This window comes from Cydia strobilella, chromosome 5, assembly GCF_947568885.1.
Source record: "Cydia strobilella chromosome 5, ilCydStro3.1, whole genome shotgun sequence".
NCBI classification, from domain to species: domain Eukaryota; kingdom Metazoa; phylum Arthropoda; class Insecta; order Lepidoptera; family Tortricidae; genus Cydia; species Cydia strobilella.
In genome coordinates this window covers 14,246,824-14,269,232 of record NC_086045.1, presented here as the reverse complement: position 1 = coordinate 14,269,232, position 22,409 = coordinate 14,246,824, and the positions used below count along the sequence as shown (strand labels likewise).

General features: G+C 36.4%; 3 protein-coding genes across 3 annotated transcripts in view; 1 reads left to right on the top strand and 2 right to left on the bottom strand.

Moving 5' to 3' along the window:
• The window catches only part of LOC134741688 (GDP-fucose transporter 1), a 268,676-nt gene that overhangs the window by 233,928 nt on the left and 12,339 nt on the right, over positions 1-22,409 (top strand). The gene's annotated exons all lie outside the window — the stretch shown is intronic.
• Positions 1,574-3,342, bottom strand: LOC134741445 (large ribosomal subunit protein bL27m). The gene is made up of 3 exons (XM_063674223.1): positions 3,182-3,342; positions 2,398-2,561; positions 1,574-1,844 (listed from the first exon to the last, which is right to left on the bottom strand). The coding sequence occupies exons 1-3, from the start codon at positions 3,231-3,233 to the stop codon at positions 1,641-1,643; spliced, it is 420 nt and encodes a 139-aa protein (XP_063530293.1). The 5' UTR covers positions 3,234-3,342; the 3' UTR covers positions 1,574-1,640.
• Positions 4,204-20,622, bottom strand: LOC134741443 (membrane-associated progesterone receptor component 1-like). The gene is made up of 3 exons (XM_063674222.1): positions 20,172-20,622; positions 17,403-17,552; positions 4,204-10,792 (listed from the first exon to the last, which is right to left on the bottom strand). Exons 1-3 carry the CDS (start codon positions 20,497-20,499, stop codon positions 10,671-10,673), a joined length of 600 nt encoding a protein of 199 aa, XP_063530292.1. The 5' UTR covers positions 20,500-20,622; the 3' UTR covers positions 4,204-10,670.

Below are 22,409 nucleotides of genomic sequence, written 5' to 3'. Positions count from 1 at the left end.
TGATTGATTTGAAGTGCATAATGTTAATTATCTAGTAAATATTTATGATGAGATTGCTTAAGGATTGTATATGTTAAGAGATTAATATTTATTTATGATAACAATTGGTATGTATTGTTTTATGTATTCATAAATAATTAGTAACACGTACACGCGAGGACGCTTACGGTGTCAGAAAAGGCCGAATGTTAGCTAATGGTGGGTAACGAACAATGTAAACATTCAATTTCATGATTGACAGTTGAGGGTATAATTGAAAATCATTTAAGTTTAGTGATTAATTGCTTTTAATGTTTATGGATTATGATTGTACAAGTTTAGTTGAATATGTACTTTAATCTATTTAAATATTAGACTTAATTTGTATAAATACTTAGAAATATTTACAATAAAGTTAACATGCAAAGACTAATGCAAAATGTAGATCATTATAAAAATGTTTTATCTGGTTGGCAACATTGGTTGTCTTTGTTCAATTCATATCTATTCATTACTTACTGGTCGCTGATAAAAATAGCTTCTAAGTGTTGCAGAATAAATCATCAAGTACTTAAAATATCAATTGTAGTGATTATTTACGATTCCTGTGGTTCCCGTAGTACGGTTTTCGTACAGGTATTAGGCAAATTTAGCAGAACGGTTAGCGTTTATTTATTATGGCGTTGATGCCGTCGATGTCTGGCATATCAGGGCTCTCTTAACTTTTGACCCGACCACAGCCAGGCCTTCCTGGCCTTCGTATCTCCCATTCCTTTTTGCGGGCCGGATTGTATGGCCTTTGGCTTTCCCCCTTCATTTCCAAGGGGCACAACTCCCGTCATAGTTTGGAGACCCCTGCCATAACGGCGGCATAACTGTAAAACTTTAAACATAGTTTTATTATTTTCAATTTCAATCATTTATTTCAGACATAAACCCATATCATCTGTTAGTGATACAATAAAATTAATCTTTAATGCTAATTATAAACTGAAATAGATAACACACACCAAAGAAAAAGTGATCAAGTCCACCGGTGGCCGAGGCGGGAATCGAACACGAGCACAACGTCCAACGTCCTGCGGTGGCCGGGTGGTCTAGTGGTCAGGACGTTAGCTGCGTAAGTAATGTTAGTAGGGACACATTCACATAGAAATTAAAATTTAGCTTTGCTGATTAAAGACATTCATTGCTCAAAAAATTTGCCATATGAAGGGTACACGGAAAGAACATGTCTAGTCACTTTTTACGGAAAATGAGGTTTTCATCTCAAAATGTAGAGCTCTTAATGAACTATTACTACTATTAGTTATATCTTTTGCTACCACTGTATAATATATGTAACACAACTTTTTTTAGTTAAAAAAGATCTTGTCACGTAATTACCTTACATTTTGACATTGTACCAAATTTTAAAACTGCGATTACTCAAAAAGTTTTTTCCGTGAACCCTTCATATAAAGCTGCAGTACAATGATCCCGACTATCAGGTCGTCCGGCCTGGGAACGAAATCATAAAATACCCGATAGTTGAGTTTTCGGCACTGAATGTGTTAAAGTAGTAATAGTGATAGAATAACAAAAGGGATAATAAAACTGCAACACTAAGCTCAAATTCTATATTACCTATATAAACTTTTTACACAAAAATATTAAATGATTTATACTTCATCAACCAGCTTGAACCTCTGATGCTCTGGTTTGGGTATAACATTAAAGTATTTCTTGTAGATGGTCTGTTGTTCCCGGCCTCCATAGACCCGCTGGACCCATGTGTGCTCCCAGTTAGGATCAAATCTCTCACATGTTACAACCACTTTACCAGGCTCCATGGCAAACAGTGTGCCGTTGCGACCAAATCCAACCTGAAAATGTTATGTGAAAGACATTATAAATGAACTTAAACATAAACAAGGCTGGGTTCAAGGCCATTGATGAATTATAAAACAATATATGGACAAGGAAATGCAAAAAATTTCTAATATTTATTTATTTATTTATATAAACCTTCCTCTTGAATCACTCTATCTATTTAAAAAAACGCATCAAAATCCGTGGCATAGTTTTAAAAATCTAAGCATACATAGGGACAGACATCCATCCAAACAGCAGAAAGCGACTTTGTGTTATACTATGTAGTGATAAACATTATTTTGTGTGTAAAACATTTGTTTTGCTATTCAAAATTACATTCGAAGTGACTTATGGTCCACTCTGTAAAGCCCCATTTAGACGGTTCAAGAACTTTCATGCAATATAATGATTTCAGTTGATCAACGAAATACTGCAATGTGACGAAAATTACATACAATTTCTAGAGCCATCTCAATAGAACTTAATTATTTATCATTTACAAAAGAGACTAAACAGATACTTCATTAAAATGTAGGTAGAGTTTCTGACTACACATGCACTCACATTAAGTCCAGGATGAAACCTAGGAGTCCTCTGTGTCGCAAGTATGTTGCCTGCCTGCACAGTATGACCATCCTGTTTCTTCCATCCTCTGTGCTTCGGTTTTACTTTGCAATTTGTATTTTTTGTGCTGCCCCCAGTCTTCTTACTGGCATTCCGCACAGATTCTGTATAAAATGAGTTAGTTTAAATAAAATAGTTATGTTATGACAAATTGTGTCGTACATATGCATGGATGTAAGTAAATGGAGGTAGATATGGCACCAGGTGCTTGATCGTGAGCCATCAAATATAGGTTCCGGAACCTATATTGAGTAAGTCGTACGGCTGACGCCAATGTGTCAAGACTGTCCAAAGACTAAATTAATTTTTAACAAGCAGAAACGTCTGCGATCGATGCTATTAAGCTTAGAATAAATTTAAAAGTGGAAAAATTACTGCCTTGGGTGAGACTTGAACTCACGGCCTCTGGATAGATACTCCAGCGCTCTGCCAACTGAGCCACCAAGACCTCATCCATAGTCAGCAAAGTCTTGTCCAAAGACTGTCACAATCCTCTACTAAATATTGCCTGCATTTTAGTTTTTTCAACTATGAACGTCACGCGTCTATTACATATGTTATTTTTTTAACCGATCATACATCTGACGCACTCATTCTGTAATATGTATAGAATATTACAGTACATTCTAGTTTTTTTTTTTAAACCAATTGTTAGTAAGGACTTCGCAAATGTTTACAATTATTCTTACTTAACCTAAACAAATTCTAAAATTATTTCACATACCAAGTAGAACCGTAGATACTTTGTTCTTGGTAAATAAAAAATTTAAAACCATTCTAGATCCGATATTTTGCTACGTACACTTATTTCTTTGAAATTTAAATACTTTAATCGTTTCGTGAAATCGCTTTTCGCTTCTACCGACTGTCAGTGTCACGCACAGACTAGACTAATAAGAGATACCGTCACGTCTGACACAAGTGACACATGTTTGCTGTCTGTTTGACATCTCAGAGCTCATAAATGTCTGTTTCTTTTTCAGAAAGATAGGCTATAACCCTCGGGCATACTGCATTAATAGTCTGCAAACAAAGTAATTATTTTCTAAAAAAAGATTCGAAATTTTAAATGATCGGGCTTTTGCACCCAGATTTTTCTACTCAACTTTACCAACTTACATCTTTACATCTTTTCAAACCATATTATACTCAGAATATCCAACATAATCCAACACTAAGGCCTCGCTTGCTCCTTTATCAGATGGACTACCGGATCCCAAGCTGGTGGTAGAGAAAAGCCATCTTCCCTATTAAAATTTGGATATTTCTTAATCTTAATGGCCTCTCGCAGCATTCTGGGTATGTATCGCTTCTCCTTGGCAAGAACCATCACGTCGGGATAGGGTCGGGACGGTAACGTCGGGATGTATTATAAATTCAATATACGCGATATAATCCAGTGAACAGTTTGTGAAATGTCACGAACCTTACATTAGATTAGGTATATTTTAATTTCAAAAATGAAATGTCTGTACTGTACGAACACGATCACTTCACTTGTAAGTACAAACAATAAAGTGTTTTAGTTAACTTTTTATGACCGAGATGCGATCATATCCACGGTGCCTTGAGGGCCTACCTCGAAACCGAAGTCAGCGAATTGAGGGCATTTTTCTCTTTTACTTCAATTAAGACGTAATTAGAGTGACAGAGAAAGATGCCCGCAGTTTGCGAACTTCGGTTTTCGCGGTAGGCCCTATGGAGGGAGGAATAAGCGTCGATAAATTCAAAATTAATTACAATGAAAATTATATAAAACGCTTTAATTAAATCCATGTGACATGTTACAATAAATATTTAGTTGTCTTTGTTTAGCGCACACATCTTCGACATGTTCTTCTGTACGTTTGACTCGTTTGCCTGGATCCTTATCAGCCGGGCTAGCACATGATTGGCGCGACAGTATCTCGCCGCGAGATAGACTACCCGTCCCTCTTTAATTAATAAAGTTAGAAAAAGACGGATAGTCTATCTCGTGGCGAGATACTGTCGCGCCAATCATGTGCTTGGCCTACAGGCAGGTCTTATTAAGTTATACATTAACAAGTGCATGAATCACGCGAGAACAACACCACCACTTGTTATGGTTATCATTACCGAACCGAATGAGGAGGCGATTAGTTTGCACTCTTTGTCGCGGTACAAAACGACAAAAATTTGAGGAAAAGGGCGCAAAAATCTGCAGCTCGGGTACGCACGAGCGCCTTCGCGCTGTGATTCACGCACTATTAAATATGGAAGGGTCTTTAAAGTAGGACAGTGTGTTCAGATAAGTGTCGATAGCGTTTCAACGCACTGAGGTGCGACCGCATAAACTATTCTTGGAACAGTCACAGTTTTAATTTTAAGGCGCAGCGTATTTAACACTCACCCAGTAGGCTGACGCGTTCGATAGTTAACCCATTGTGCCATTTTCAACCAAAAGGGTACTTATTGTCGCTTGTCAGTAAGGCGCTATTTCCATATAGCTTCAATTAGAAATCAACCTTATCGACAAGCGACAATGTGGTACCTTTTGGTTGAAAACGTCACAATTATTCAAAAGTAAAATTTCTTCATGAAAATATTATAGTGATGTTTTTACGATGTGTAAACTTGTAAAGACTGGATTAATTATTTAAGCAAGCCCGAACGTAAGTAGCACATGTAACTAAAATGGAAAAAATGCAGTATACTAGTTCTAAAGGGGTTTGTTATCCCAAAGCATACATCGTTTCTTAAAAATAACACAACAATTAACAAAACATGATTTTAACAAAAGAACAATACATTAAAAAACCGCTTTGAACATATTTCACTACTGATGTGTCGATGTCGAATTGATTAGGGAATACGAGCCCAAATGCAAGAGTTCGTCTAGTCACTTTCATAGCGACCATTTTTCTCAAATCTTTAATTACCGCTGGAATGTTAATCTTTCGAAAATATATTTAGCATTTGTGACAATGTTGACGAACATAGTTTTTCTTTATATATTAATATCGGGCTGATAGGTATTGTACATAGCAAGAGAATTAATCATTTTTATTTTGACGTCGCACAAGCAAAACAGTTCGTTTCACACTAATGATTATGTTAATATCTTTAATGCACGAATTAATTTTTACCTTATTATTATTGTTCATTTTTTGACATTTAATTTTATTTTAAAACTAAGTATAAGTTTAAAATATGTAGTTTTAAGATCCAATATTGTACACCCTAGCAGGGTATCATGTACCTACTTGACCAAAATGTAAGACCAGAATGTACAAATGAACATGATTACAATGGAATAAATGATATGAAGTGATATGATGTGATATGATATGATAATCGGTGCAAAGTAATTAGTGCTTTTAGAATCAATTTAAAAATAAATTTTGTTTGATATTTTGGAAATGTCACTGGTTATAAAAAGGCGAATTTTATTAATTTCGTATTATTTAAACTAATTTCGCAAGACGTTCGAAAAGTTATAATTCCAAGCAGTAAATCAGGAAAATCTGCGTACAATATAGCTGAAGACCTTCACCTAGCGAGATCTATACAATCTATTATCTAGCAAATAAGACACAAGATACAAGAAAACTGAATGTGTATTAAGCTTGAAGAAAACTGGTCGCCCACACATCACAACACCAGCCGAAAACAGAGTCTTAAAGAGGATCATTAAGCAAAATCGTCGTGCTCGGGCAGGGGAACTCACTGTAAGATGGCGAGAAACGATCAACAAAGATGTTTCTGTCGATACATGTAAACGAGTCATGAAAAGAATGGGAGACGGCAAAAGAAAAACCTTTACTTACTGAACTTCAGAAAAAGATGAGGCGAATATTTGCTTTAGCTCGTCGAACAGTTTCGACTATTGATTAGTGGCGATTCATAATATTATGGAGCGATGAGTCGAAGTTTGAAGTGGCTGTTGGAGACGAACGGAAAAAAGTTGTTCGCAATAAGGGCGAAGCCTTTCAAGACTGTCTAAAGAGAAAAGTCAAGTTTCCTGCCTCACTCATGATCTGGGGGTGTACGTCAGCTCAAGGTGTGGATCGGCTGCAGTTTATAGACGGCACTATGAATGCTCCCAAGTACCAAGAAATCTTAAAGACGAGCTTATTGCCTTCGATTCCCAGTTTACAACATGACAACAAGTATGTTTTCCAACAAGATGGTGCTTCTTGCCATACTGCCAAGAGCACGAAGGCTTGGTTACATAACCACAATATTCCTACACTGCAGAATTGACCACCTAGCAGCCCAGATTTGTCTCCGATCGAGACGTTGTGGTGGAAGATGAAAAAGAAACTGCGTAAGGATCCCGCCAAGTCGAAGGAAGATTTAAAGAACAAGATAAACGCAGTGTGGGATTCAATATCCCCTGCGGAATGTGCGGCGTTAGTTGACACAATGCCATAAAGAATTGAAGCCGTCATCAAGAGGAAAGGCGACACTACCTAGCGGTAGACGAATTATTTTGCACTGTGTTACTAGCATACGAACTATTTTGCTTCGATAGCTTAAGTTAAGTAAATAGGTAAATGTCTTTTTTACGGTAAATAACAGGAATATGTACTTTTGTTAATGTATAAAATAAAAATACATACTTTTTTGAATATTTAACGGTGTTTATTCATTGCTTTAATTATTTCCTGAACTCGATATTTCTAGTCTAAAAATCTGTTTATTACAAGAATGTTAATAGACGAACTATTTTGCATTTGGGCTCGTACTACTCGGTTTCTTGCAAATAAAAACATTGAAAACAAACTTTAAACATCCTTCATATCCTTATTTCAATTAGTTAAATATATGTACAGTATATGTGTAGTAAATTCAGTCCTGGTTTAATCAACGCCAAGACATACACCTTTTAAGTACCGCTACATAATAAACATATAAATATAAATACTTAAGCATATTTCTGCTGACCATCGCACAAATGTGTTGAGGATATTTGAAGAAATTCCTTAGCGTAAACTACCCAAATGTCTGCAGCCCATATTCAGGTCGCATTTTAGGCAGGAGTGTTGACTTTCCTACAAGAATAGGTACTTAAGACTTGTACTTCTCAGTGCAAACCACTGGATAGTTTACCCTATTAAAGGTGTTATGCCCCTAGCGGCGAGTTCCTTCTTCCTTCCTAACTGGTCCCTCAATGCCCGTTAATCTCTATCTCTTTCAGTTGTTTTTTTTTTACTTTTTCTATTCTCTCTTCTTCGTACTCTTGTGTTCTCTCCACTTTTTTCTCCACAAATTTTGGAAAAGTTAAGTAAAATAGCGAAATTTTAGAGGCAAAACTGCTCTACACATAAAGAATTAACAGCAGTGATGTGGCTGATTCTTTATTTTATGGTATCAGTCAGTCAATTTATCATGTTGATAATCTAGTCTTAAGTTCCAAGTCAAAATGGTTAACAGGACATCGAGTTTGGTGAACACTGAACAGTTAATTCAGTAACTAAATCATGTACATGGTTTATGTAATGGTACCTTCTCAGCCATTTTAAATGTGTTTTTCTTAAGTTATTAGTCGCAGAACGTATGTTCTGTAAGTTCAGCCTCTTTGTACATGCCTAAATTTTAAAGTAGGTTTAGGTGTGGGCAGGAGAATTAAGAGTTACATACATAAAGTACTAATTGCACAAAATGTAGTAAAAGATCAAATGTCTAAATGTGATTTAAGTGCACGATAGTTAAGCTATCATGTAGTAAATAATCCGTTCCCATAGTAACTTGGAAACGTTCGTATTTGCCATGCTACTTCAGTCAGTCTCAATACAAGAAGTAGGTACTGAACTTGGAGGCCTTGGAGAAACTTTTTGATCAAACTTGCAATTGGGTGTTGACACTGTTGACCTCGTAATCAGTACGAAAAAAGAAAATTAGTTTTAAATCCCGCTGTCATGTCATGACATGTTTCGGTTGACAGGTTGTGTGCGTGGCTCAACTCTGGTGCAGATACCTATAATAGCATGAACGCTACTTTTGAGAATTAGATACAAAAATACTACTCACGATAAATACGTTTTACCTTCAATTCAACCAACATACTATGCAAACACTCAGTCTTTCAATAATTGGACAATATAACTTGAAATATTTAGTAAACGCAACAGTTTCAAGGTGATAAAATATATCCATATAATATAGAATATTAAACATTAGCAACAAATCACTCAGTTAAGTGCTTACAATACAACGTTTTATGTAGGTACGAGTACTTTTTAATTATTATCAATTTTAAATCTATAAAATCATAATTCAAACCTAAGAAGAGCCCCTTATTAGTCCTATGGGTAGGACTGACGTATGTCTGGTTCCTAACGCCGAAGTCCGTGTTCCATTATTGGATTTGTATGTCAGCTCTGTATAAAATTACATAAGGGACGTTCCGCACGATCCTAAATTAAGAATATGAATATCTATCTATGGTCACTGAATAATTATTTGAAGAGGGTTATAAAAAACTATCTATGGTCTCTGATTTTTATCAACAAAAAACAGGTATCATAGAATAGATACTGCCCGCGCGCGAATTAATGTTAGGAATGTTGGGCGTCATGACAGAGTGATGGTGACTGGTGTCATTTTGTACGTACGGGCGCGGCGCGGCGCACCCCCCCCCCCCCTTCATCGGCCTCCGAACGCACGGAATTTGGCGCGCGGACAGTACTGTATGTAACATAACCATAGAGATTAGAACTCTTAATTCAACATAATATGGCTCTTATTAAGTATTCATTTAGTAATAGGTTCCGAACGCAACCGTTATGTATCGTGCTGAGTAACATGTTGGGCCAACGTAGGCCAATTTAAGGGACGCGGTTTTGTATTAGAGGGAGCAAGCGATATTGCTATCTTATTCCTCCGTATTGCCGAGTCCCTTACGTCGGCCCAATATTGTGAACTCGGCATCAAACATTCACACAGTAAAAAACTTTAAACGACAATTTAGGGCAGGTTACATCAACCACATTTCATGGATTGGTTAACGTGTTTTAGTAGTAGGTAATATGATAGTTATGGTGGGTATAATTTATAGATCTTATTGACGTATTAATACATATAATTTAATCCAATACCTATTTCAAAGACTTTATCTTTAAAAAACCCGATCGTAATGACAATGCAAATAAACATAGTACGAATGCAAACCCAGTTTTTTTAACTCTACAGTTCATCTTTGTGAATGAGTGTAGATTGTACCTATTACATTTTTATGCTTTAATGCATAAGAACTACTACTACTACTAATAACATACTGGATTGGTAGAGAATGGCTTATGGCATTAAGTTCGCCTTTTGTACAGTGTGTTTAAAGATTAAATAAATAATAGTAAATATGTGTTGAGACGTTGTTGCTATTAAATTGGATAAAAATAAACAGTGTCACTGATCTAAATGTTTGAGATCACGAATACACACGATTGATAACGAGCGGAACGAGCCGATGACGTCATGGGTAGATATTATTAGTCTGTAACTATCCTAACTCAACCAAATAATCGTATAAAAAAAAAACAACCTTAATACCTCCTTACTGTTAAAAATAATTTAGTCTTCTTTTGAAAGTTATCAGCACATAGAATTAAAGCTAATTGACCTTGAACATTAGAATTTAAAATTTAAATTAGTTTTTGAGTAAATAAATGCTAGCCTAGAAACAGAATGATACCGCCATCATTTAGGTTATTATTTTTTGGTTTGCTTTATATAAAAATATTTCTTTATCAACCACCTTTTGATATATAGGTTAGTTTAAATTAGCGAGTGCCATATTGAGTGTTACGTCGCGAATATTGAAAATGTTCTTCATACGCTATAATGCGGTAAATGCGGTTATGTGTTCGGATCACAAATGCAACGAATATATTATTCTAAATACAATTTTCGTCGCAAGTCGCAATTTTGCGAAATTAAAAACACCATGCAGGAATGTAAGCTCATGTATGTGCCTTACTTCCAAATGTTATCCAAAGCCAATGTTATTAAGGTGCATATACATATAAACATTCACTTGTAACAACACGAGCTTTTAATGAACAAGAACAGATCTAACAAAACCGTTTTATTATTTCATTGTGTGTTCTAAAGAGAAAATGTGATAGCCGATAGAAATGTCATTTTAGTATCCGAGTTGTAAAAACAGAGCACTCTTTATGTTACAAGTGAAGGCACAAGTCTACCGGAACCTTAGTTCGAATAGATGTATAGAAATAAATAGATAGTTGTAATTAGTTGTCCTTTTTGTCAATGGAGTTAGCGGTGGGTGGGTCGGTGTCATCTCCCTCCTCGTCAGAGTAGTTTGTAGGCTCTTCTCCCGGCTTCAGTAGGCGCCCCACTAGGTCATATTTCTCTGTAAGTAGATAATATATCATTCATAAATAATAATAAGAAATAACAGACAGTATCGTTTAGAATTTTAAGACTTGTTTCTGTGTGAGCTGACTTTCAATAGGCTTCGCCATTTTTAAATAATTTCCAGACTGAATCGAAATAAAAGATCTAAATAATAGGGTATTTGATAATTTCTTATAAATGGTATCCGTCGATCAGGTTTGTTTTGTGGATCAAATGTATATATAAGACCCATTGCCTTAAAGCAATACAAAAGTCACAAATGATAGTTAGTCTGACAATCGCACTTTACTGACGAACCGCTTCTAGCAAAATGGTAATAACATCGTGACGTCACCGTGTAACAGAAGCCGTTTCGATGTATGGAAAACAAGGAATTTGCGATTTTGTCGGTGAAATACTGCGTTTATGTATATAGTTGCTATACAAATACTACCTGCAAAAGAGAACGGAGTCCTTTTCTTTGCTCAAAACTAAACTCTTGAATGTGAATTGCTCTGTCACGTCACGAAGCGTATTTGTTATCCTCGTATACTTCGTTCTTGTAGCATCAGAAAAAACTCCGCAGACGCACGAGAATGTTTATCAAACAATTTATGTGGTATAATATTGTTTAAATTAGCACGATTATTACTCACTTAAATTTTATTACATAATGCGCTTAATTTTGAACCTCCCGCTTACTTCTGCGGAGTTTAGGTATACTTGCGCCACAATAAGTAGATTACGAGGACCGCAACACAACGTTGCATTGTATTGAGACCGACGATACGATCTTATTATTTACTAGCGACCCGCTCCGGCTTTGCACGGGTGCAATGCCGATGTCATATACATATACATATAAACCTTCTTCTTGAATCATTCTATTTAAAAAAACCGCAAATTCGTTGCGTTGTTTTAAAGATCTAAAGCATACCTAGGGACAGACAGACAGCAGGAAGCGATTTTGTTTTATATAGTGACTTGCCTCCGACAGTATAAATTAAGCGTGACATCGTTTAACCTTTGCAAGTAGTCATTTATGTGTGTGTAAAGGCGCATATCTAAACTCAAATACATCACTTAGCATATCTTATCACGGTTGTTTTGAACATTTAAGCTTCGGGGGAACCAAGGCACTAACACAACTAACAGCAACCTGCTCAATTGACCATAGATGGCATAGGTAAGATCTTCATTGCAATAAAGTTTGCTAAATTGGTCAGCTAACTATGGTGTATGTAGGTAAAACCTACTCAAGGCCCAAAATCGTTATCTGCCTCTATCGCTCTTGTATATATTCGAACGCCAGAGCGGTAGATAACGATTTTTCGATGTTACCGGTAGGCTCTCAGCTTGCAATCATGTAAGAGCAAAAAACAGTTATCTGCTAGAGTGAGAACGCCTAACCTTCACTACTAATACTTATAAGTATTACAATTTTACACTATAGGTAATTGTTTCGTTATACCTACAGGTATGTAGCAGAGCTAAAAGTTTCGTCAATGGGGCGGCGCTTCGGTTATCAAATGACTTAAAATCCTTGGATTGTCAAGGTTTTAAAACCAAATTATTTAAGTGGTGTTTACAAAAAATGTTCTACTCGGTTAATGAACACTTTGTATCCACCAACGCCTAATAACTGTTATAATATTTTATTATTATTATTACTTTTTAGGTACTGTATTAGCTTGACATAAAATTGTTATGAAAATTATGTGTTGCCACTTTTCTGTATGCATGACATTGACCTGTTATTATTATTCTCTATTATTATTACTAATACTTATTTTTTTTTCTGACATTTTTATACTTTTATTTTAATTTTATAGGTTTTAATGACATGCACATTGAGAGTCAAAGAGTATTGTACGCCAAATTCAGGCTGATTGTGATGTAACCAAATACTAACCCTACCACCATTTATAACCACTCACATTCAAACAATAAAAATTTGTATTTGTATTTGTATCAAATGTTTACATAAATAATGTACCTATTGTGCACACATGTGCCGAATAGTGCCGATTGATAATAAGTTTTTGGCAAAAAATTCATTTTTAGGGTTCCGTACCCAAAGAGTAAAAACGGGACCCTATTACTAAGACTTCGCAGTCCGTCTGTCTGTCTGTTTGTCTGTCACCAGGCTGTATCTCACGAACCGTGATAGCTAGACAGTTGGAATTTTCATAGATGATGTATTTCTGTTGCCGCTATAACAACAAATACTAAAAAGTACGGAACCCTCGGTGCGTGAGTCCGACTCGCACTTGGCCGGTTTTTTTCGGGTTCCGTACCTCAAAAGGAAAAAAACGGAACCCTTATAGGGTCACTCGTGCGTCTGTCTGTCTGTCTGTCCGCCTGTCACAGCCCATTTTCTCCAAAACTACTGGACCAATTTAGTTGAAATTTATATGTAAGTTTGTAACCCAAAGACGGACATGTAACGTAAACAAATGAATTTTAAACAAAGGGGCCACTTTTGGGGGGTAAATGAGAAAATTAAAAAGTAAAGTTTTTTTAAACTATATCGTGTTACATATTAAATGAAAGAGCTCATTTTGAGAATCTCAATTTTTTTTGTAATTTTAAAATAAATAGTTTAGAAGTTATTGAAGAAAAAAGCCGAAAAATTACCATTCCCCCACTTTATCTCTGAAACTACTGGGTCTAAATTCCATACCCTACGAAAACCGCTTAGCGTTACTTGTTAGTCTCCATAGGCTACGGTGCCCAAAATCGAGAAAAAAACTTTCTTAAATTGAATTTAGCAAGGAGCAGGTACCAGAGGGCCTCATGGGTTACGAGGAAGTGTCGTTGACCAACCCGCCGGGGGCGCCGGGCCCGGCAGCCGGGGCGCGTGCGAGTATGAAGGTACCGCGGGCTGCATCTTAGCAGAGCTGTATGCTTTTGGTTTGTTTACCTATATGATTCTACTAGTTGAAAGTATTATTTTTTTTGTCTCGTAGAAAAAGTATTGAATACAATAGTGACATAATCAAGCTTTTCAATCTCGTACCTTCCCGTCCTCAGCTCGTACTCAGCAAGCTTCGTTGCTTAAACACGGTACTCGACTGAAAAGCTCTCTATTATATCACGATTTTATAAAATACTATTAATCTTGAATAAATACGGTAAAATAACCTAAAATATTGGATTTTATCCTCGACTATATTAGTCCTCGCTGCGCTCGGACCAATAAATTGCCTCGGTTGAATATGGATCGCTTTATGCCCTTGTTGTACAATCTACTATTGATAATGTTACAATTGCAGGTGCAGATTCCGTTTAGATTAGACATCACCTGACATTGATAATAATGAATTACGTCAGATAGCGCATTTATCATGTTTGCAATTTGTAACCTATGTTGTAACACTCATGATAATCATGGTATAAATAAAAAAGACTAGAACAATAATGCCTAGCATCCTGGTTAAGAAGAGTAACACGAGTATTACACACATTTAAAATTATCAGCTTAGAAAGCTAACTCGTTTGATGTTAAGTAGGTGTACACGAAAGACTCCAATTTAATCACCTTTAGACTTATGGTCATATGTGAACGCTCTAAATTAAAAAAATGCCCCCAAACGCGTATACTAGCGTCACAAATGGGTATTCTTGCGTCCGCACCTCCATTTTATCGGTAATATCGGTCATAATCTTAAGTGACATCGGCGAGCCAAGTTGGAGTTTACGTCCACACCTCCTGAATACTCCTGACTTGATCAGACAATTTAATCAGATTGGCGAAAAATTGTTCCAGTCTGGACTGGCCTTAAGAATTTGATTAATGGCAGTTTCGTACTTTCATTCAGGACCTGTACAGCAATTATCAGACCATTATTTGGAAGATGTCCGATTGTCTGATTAAGGCCAATAGTCCACTGTTTTATTAGTACGAACACTATACGAACTTTGTTGTAATTGATTTTAATGCTAGCAATTAGTGCCAACACCTCATAGTACGTGACTGCGCCGTGTAAAGTAAATTAACATGTTGTGGCATAGTTATTTGTGCAAGTCTATTTATAGAGAACTTAAACCCCTACTATAAAGTTCGCAACGAGGTTTCCGACCACTGCAACCTTAGTAGTTTCCGACCGTGTAGTAAGAAGACGATTGGCAAAAAAATATGTTGAGCCTTAATTTTGGATACGTGTAAGTCGGATGACAATGCGATATTATGGAACCATGTAGCTGATCTGATGATGGAGACAGGAGGTGGCCATAGGAACTCTGTCATAAAACAACGCAACCTAATTGTGTTTGGGGTTTTTAGAATTGTCTCGATGAGTATTATTAGTTGTTTGTGGAAAGAAAAGTACAGTCAGCAATAAAAGCTTGTACCAAAAATTTAATTTTTGCCAAATGACTACCGTAGTTACTCTACGGACCGCCAGTATGGTGGAATATAAATATTTAACAGTTTAGTTGTTACGAAGACATATATGGCAGTTATAATATTTAACTCTATTGACAGCTATTAAAGTTTAAATTTTAACTAATACTTAATTGCTGAATTTCGCGATGTGTGCTTTATGAAAAACGCGATAACAAACCCTAAAGTAAATTTTCAGCACTAATAAAATACCCGCCATGTGGGATGTTGATTCGACGATCATTGTCCCGATAGTCGTTTCAGCGAACGGTCTCATAGCGAAGAGTCTCGACCAACACCTTGAGAGACTCTCGCTAGGTGGTTGGATCAAGGGTCAGATGCAGAAGGCGGTGATCTTGGACACGGCGCGGATAGTCCGCCGGTTCCTCTCTCTGCGGCCCTGACCACCGGCAGCTTGGGCCAGGGACCGGCCCGCTATCCCTTATCGGGGTTTTATAAGGGTATTGCATAAGGCTTAACTCACCATACCCTTTGCCAGACGAAACCCTTTGTTTTGGTTTTAAAAACCCTTATATAAAGCTACCACATTTGAGTAATCGGTAGCCCAAATACCCTTACAAAACCCTTATCATCCGCTCACCAACACCTTGCATATTGCTTATAAGGGTTAGCCTTATAAAGGGCTTCCCTTTTAGCATATAAGCGTGCTAATTTAAGTCGTCTACCTTGTTCATAAAGCACACATTACTTCGAATCCGAGCGATCGTCGGCGGCGACGGCGGCGTTCTTTGACTAGGCACGTATTTTCTTTCCTTTTCATACACTACCGTAGATATATACTAATCCTGTCTCTTTCACGCAAAGGGAAACCTTTATAAAAAGCGCTTAAAGATAAGGGTAACCCTTATTAAGGGCTAGCCTTAGTTTTGGTTAGCTTTTCGGTAAGGGTTAGTCAAAGGTAAGGGTATGAATGGGCTTGCAGTTCAAAAGGGAAAGTCTTTCAATGTGTTAGCCGTGTTTAAGTGTTGCCCATTGAAAGGGTTTTATCGCGGAAAGGGTTGTCCGGTCCCTGGCTTGGGCCCTACCCCGCTGCTGGCGGCACCCTAGGTTAGGTTTTTTATAATGTGTTTATATATTTTTTGTAATCTTTTGTAAGTGTTTTTGTATTATACTTTTATATGCATGTTATAAAACCCTAACCTAAGACTCAAAATAAATAAAGATAATAATATTATATTCCACCCAAATTTAAGCCATAGACCAGGACTCTTTCCACTTTTCTATAATAGCTCCCAATGCCTGCTGAAACCGGTTTACGGGTATCTATTTATGTACCCGTGAATACTCTCTACGTGTTCGATCTATATCCCCTCGCACGCCTTATAAATGACCGGGCCTGAAAACCCGAGTTTATAACGGAGATACAAATAATAATATAATAATAAGCCTTTTATTCTGAGCTTCTCTGCTTTGTATGAGTACTAGGCATGTTCTTGTTTGTTATATTATGTCCCGAAGCTCAGTTTGCCTCTTGGCATAGGCCTCCTCTAACATTTAATAATTAATATAGTTACTTAGTGGTTTGTTATTAAGTTGCTTTTTTTCATCTCTTTCCTCATTAGATAATAAGTCAAATAAAAGTAATGCAGCCGGCTTGAAGCTGAGATGTATGATGCTAAGATTAAGCATAATCGTTATACTCGTAAGAAGAACCCACAAGCACTCCGCGACTGTGTATTCATGAATGAATATCGGTCAGCTCAGCACCTCACATGTGTGCAAATGTGTGCACTATTTACGAGTTTTTGTTATGTGTGTAAGTGGCCTGGGTTACCCAAGCCTCAAATGTTTTAATAGACTAAGGCCTTGTCACATTGCAGCGGAGTGTGAGCGCGGCGCGCTGAAAGTGGGGCGGTAAGTGACCCTCACGAGCGCTTTTTCAACGCGCGTTAAAAAAGCGCTTGAATCTGCCCGCACGCTAAATTCGATTTAAAGACCAAGGCTTAAAGGTGAAAATCCAACAACGCTTGATAAAAAGCGCTACCGCCATTGTGTGAATAAATACACATGTTTCTATTTGTGTCATTCAAACGCTTTTTTAACGCGCGTTGAAAAACCGCTCATGAGAATGAGGCATCACGCTATCACGCTCTACCCGTTTGCTCGCAATGGGCGGAGCGCAGTTGCGCGGTCCGCTGCGTGCGTCCAAGCGTCGCGACGCTTATGCACCGTTGCAGTGTGACGAAGCCTTTATTGATATTAACTTTAAATGTAGAAATACCTCGGAACTGAGCCTCCCACTCTTTAACTGACTCCATCTCCATAGAGTTGAGATCACTTAGGTCATCATACTCCTTGTCTGATGACGTCACGGAGAATGTTGCCAGCCCTCGGGAGGCGTCCTTACCGCCAAATGTAGCATATGGACCACCTGCAAATTATATTTACAAAATAATTTTAAGTTCCAAAGAAATGAGGTTCTTATAGTTTCAATTATAATTATTTACTAAAAGGGGACTTAATCGAGTATAATTAAATTTTAAAATTAGCTCCTACGTTACGCTACTACGCAGCATCTTCATTTCTGCCACATGGATGGCTTAGACATACCACTGGCCATATTTGGCTGCCATAAGTGAGGACAGGCCTTATGATGGTTTTGTACACAAGGCCTTTAATTTTTATCAGCATTTTACTGTCACAGCTCACAAAGTCACAACCAGTTATCTTAGTATAGTAAATAGTCTGCAAACGATGCTATTAAGCTGAGAATAAACCCAGAGCCCGTGAGTTCAAGTCTCACCCAATGCAGTAATTTTTCTACTTTTACATTTATTCTAAGCGTAATATTGGAATGTTTTTTTTTAATACTACGTCGGTGATAAACAAGCATACGGCCCGCCTGATGTTAAGCAGCCTCCGTAGCCTATGTACGCCTGCAACCCTCTATGTGCGTCTGTATGTTGTAGATTAGGAAGGCTGAATGGTTTAGAAACATAAAATAACCTAAGCTTTATACAAAATAATTCAAAACATGAGATCATTATTGCAAATTGGTAAGACATGTTGAGGTGGAATTATTCTGATCTGTTTTCGGGCAAGTTGAGAATAATAAATTATTAAATTATTTAAATCTCAGTATTGAACGTTAATAAGTAATAAGAATAACAAAACCTTTTTAGTATTCAGTTTATATACAATTTAATTGTTAACACCCAGATACCCTTGCATTTTTTTTTTCATTATTGTTGTTATTGTTTTTGTTCTTGTTTGCACAAATAGCTCTGTTTTACTCTGTAGAAACTTTATTAAACATGATGTTAAAATATTTTCATTAAGGAAACTGTAAGTCTAGCTTTAAGAAAATTTCCAGTGTTATGTATAACTATAGAAGACTGTTTGTTTCTTAAATAAATAAATAAATAATAGACTCAATGGACAAGTTATGAATTTTTCCCAGAAATGAATACTATAATATAATTGGATATCAATATATCCAACATCAATATAACAACACTTAATCATGATGTTTCCAGAAATAAAATACCTAGTTAGTTTGAGTATGAAATGTCCCTTTAAAAACATATTTTTAATTGATTTATAATTTTTAATGTTACTTCATTGAATTTAATTGATGCATAATTTTAATCTAATTTGTATGAATTGAAGTTAATTTATTTATAATTTTAATTTTATTTATTTATTTTACAATTTATGTATTTCAACTAATATATTTTTAAGCACTGTAAACTAACAGAATATGGGCCAACAGGCCTGAAATAAGATTTTCAATTTCAATTAAAGTATTCCACTAAGTAGTGTGGGTTATTCCTTTATTTCCTTTTAAGGATTTTTGTTATTATTTCTAATTAGGTTAACTCATGCTACATTTTTATATTTGTATTTATTATTGAATTTATTATGGAATTGCTATTAAATTAATTTTGTGTGTTTATAATGCTTATTAAATGTTTAATGTTATTTGATGTGACTAGTATGTAAGCGCTTTGGTATAACACTGTAATGCTTATATATGCTAAATAAATAAATAAATGAAATGAATTTTTTTGAATGATTTGAGTCCTTTGTTACAGAAAAAGAAAATTCGTCTATACAGTGAAGTCTCGATAATTTGGCACTTCAATGATCATATACGCCCAGTAATCCTACTAAAATAGGGGTTTAAGTGATCATTCTATGTCCAAATTTACTAATGTCTAAAAACCAAAAACCAGATAGCAGTCAATATTTATTTGAATTCATTATTTTAGTAGTATTTCATTTTTTTTTCTCATCTCAATCCAGTAATCCGAGTATCTTGTTATTCATATTATTGCTGGATTAGCGAGATTGTACTGTTTAAAGAATGTCCACAAAATGTGCATTTATATGAGACACAAAAATATTGCATGGAATGTGTGTGGTTATACAGTTTCCCATGTTTCTATACTATACAAGTTTCAACCGAGTATATCCAAGGCCTTTTGGAAATCTATCTTGGCTCTTGTTGATAAAATGTTCTGATTGGGCATGAGTCAAGAGTCCACACTTCATAATCAACTTATGTAAAACAAATTTCATACACCTAATAGACTTTTTAAGATTCTCTCTAGGAGTAACCTTCCAGAGAATTTACAAAAATCCAGTGCTTTAGACTAGATTATTCTGCTAGAATATGCTTTATTTGCACACCTCAAAAAGGAACAGTTTATAAAAAAACACTAGTGGCTAAGGACTAGCTAGGCAGACAACAGGTTATATTTTTGTTGCATTATATTTTCAATCTGATTATTTATGCAATATATTTATTTAAATACTTTTTACACAATAATATTACATTTGGTACAGGAGTATTTAAGACCAGCTTCTAATTTGTAACTCATAATTAACGCCTTTGTTATTAAACAAACCACATAGAAGGTCACCAAAACAAGGTCTTCTGATAAAGGCTAAAGAAGTGAATGATACACGCGAGACGCGCGTACGTTGAATGCAAATCTACCGGGTCAATCGCGATGATGCGGTGCTATTAATAAAACAATGCACTCACCAGGCCCGTAGAAGCGGCGTCCCCGCGTAACGTCGAATATCCACCCGTTTACAGCCACCAGCACGCGCCCGTCCGGCTGAATACCATCATACTGCCGCAACTCCGCCACCGTCATATCTTTACGAATTTTAGGCAATTCTGGCATCGCAGCCTCAACCGACTTTTTAGAAAACCTATTCCTTAATAATTTATATATCATTACAACAATAAAAACACAGTTCACAGTCAATAGCAAATTAACGGGGCTATAAATTATATCGGTAAACATACTCGATCCCGCTTCTTGATTTTCCGCTTCCACGGCCTTGGGTTCTGGTCCTGATGACATTTTTATACCTTGAAAGCAACTTGAAAATTACTTTTGAAATATCGGGTTTTTACAATATTTTTGTAAATTTTATAAAATCAGCCGCCAAACGGTAATCAGTAAATTCAGAAAATCATCAAGACACTGACGTCAGCGTGCGGCGTGCGTTACTTGATTAATTCAGCGATAAAAGTTGCAAGGAACAAAAAAATATGGCCCAGCCCAGCGTAGGCCAGTCCAAGGGACTTATTTATGCGTTAGAGGAAGCAAGTGATATTGCTATCTCATTCCACCGCATAGCTGCGACTGGCCTACGCTGGGCCATAGTGTAGAGGAGCCATAAAGGGCATAACACACCATCGCACCGCACCAAGGTCATTGTGCGATACAGCCATAAGTAAGAGCGAGAAAGCGATATCTCTTTTTCGCTCTCATTTATGGGTGTATCGCACAATGACCTTGGTGCGGTGCGATGGTGTGTTACGACTATTACAAGCTCTGCCCATAGACACCAAAGCAAGGCCTGACACTAGTGACACATGATCTTACTCTTTGATAGAGTAAGATCATAGATCTAGTATATTTCTATAGATGCGGCCTATCGCGTGCGCCCGTAAGGGATAGACATAGATGAGGTCATAAACGTGGGGATACCATATTGGTAAAAATTACCCCAATATTTGATATCACGTTGGGGCGATTACCCTGGAGCCAAAGTTAGCTTGTTTGACGGTATTAAAAAAATGTTAAATAAAATGTCTTATGTGTTAAATAAAGTGTTCTTTTTAGGCGTATGAACAATGAAATACCTCCTATAATTCGCGCAGGTGGTACAAAACTAAACATGTTTAGTAAATAAAATGTATTATGGGTTTTAATTTAAAGAAATCACAAATCTTGATCACACCAATTAATGTACACCACATGTAATCTTCACAACATTTGTTTATTTATTTTTTTGGAATTAGAAGTACGAAAAAACTTCGAGGTCAAAATTACCCATAAAATTATGATATTTTCATCTGGTATCCCTAACATGATTGTTATGCAGCTAAATTAAGAAGAAGTTTAAAAATGGCTGACCTCAGGACTCCTACCTACCTACGTAATTTGGGCGGATAATTTTACAAATAATGTTTCGTTAATTTGCGTAATTAATCGTGATATTTTTATTGAAATCGTTTGATTCTACATTGCTTTGAGTGTAACGTAATTTTACGGTGTTATTCTCACATATTGCGTTAAGAGGAAGGTGTAAAATACCGTACTTACGTGTGAAAGGTTATGATCTCATATTTTTGCTCAGAGCGGCTATTACAGCCGATTATAGAACAATTCACCATTATTTTATCAAAGTTCAAGCATTCAAAACGTTAACCATCACTATATTTCATAAGAGAAAGCAAAATTTCATACAAAACAACAATAATTAAACAAGCAACGAACAAACATGACATGACAACCTCGGTTGTGGCAGCGGTGGAAAAATGAAACTATGACAAGGACAAACAATAACAGCGCTTTCTCTGCTACTCCTACTGAAAGATACATAGAATAGAATAGAATAGAATAGAATTTCTTATAAGACTATCCCGTTCGGTCATTTTCCCCCACCCCTCATGACCGATCCAGTTATACCAGATTCATGAGTGTCGTAGTGTCCCCCCCCCCCTGCGGCAATAATCACGTAAATGCATGAATCTAGTACAACTGGATCGGTCATGAGGGATGGGGGAAAAACACCGAACGGGATAGTCTTATGTATCTTTCAGTAGGAGTAGCAGAGAAAGCGCTGTTATTGTTTGTCCTTGACATAGTTTCACGTTTCCACCGCTGCCACAACCGAGATTGTGGCAAACAAATAAGTACGTGACATGTCATGTTTGTTCGTTGCTTGTTTAATCCTCATCTATGTCTATCCCTTACGGGCG

Bases quoted from the DNA above. Each gene is read 5' to 3' on its own strand.
- LOC134741445 (XM_063674223.1), bottom strand. From the start codon at position 3,233: ATGGTTTTAAATTTTTTATTTACCAAGAACAAAGTATCTACGGTTCTA. The intron at 2,562-3,181 runs GTATGTGAAATA...CATTTTATACAG, and splicing joins AGTATCTACGGTTCTACTTG to AATCTGTGCGGAATGCCAGT. The intron at 1,845-2,397 runs GTGAGTGCATGT...TAACATTTTCAG, and splicing joins GGTTTCATCCTGGACTTAAT to GTTGGATTTGGTCGCAACGG.
- LOC134741443 (XM_063674222.1), bottom strand. From the start codon at position 20,499: ATGTCATCAGGACCAGAACCCAAGGCCGTGGAAGCGGAAAATCAAGAA. The intron at 17,553-20,171 runs GTGAGTGCATTG...TATAATTTGCAG, and splicing joins ACGCCGCTTCTACGGGCCTG to GTGGTCCATATGCTACATTT. The intron at 10,793-17,402 runs GTATTTCTACAT...ATCTACTTACAG, and splicing joins GTGGGAGGCTCAGTTCCGAG to AGAAATATGACCTAGTGGGG.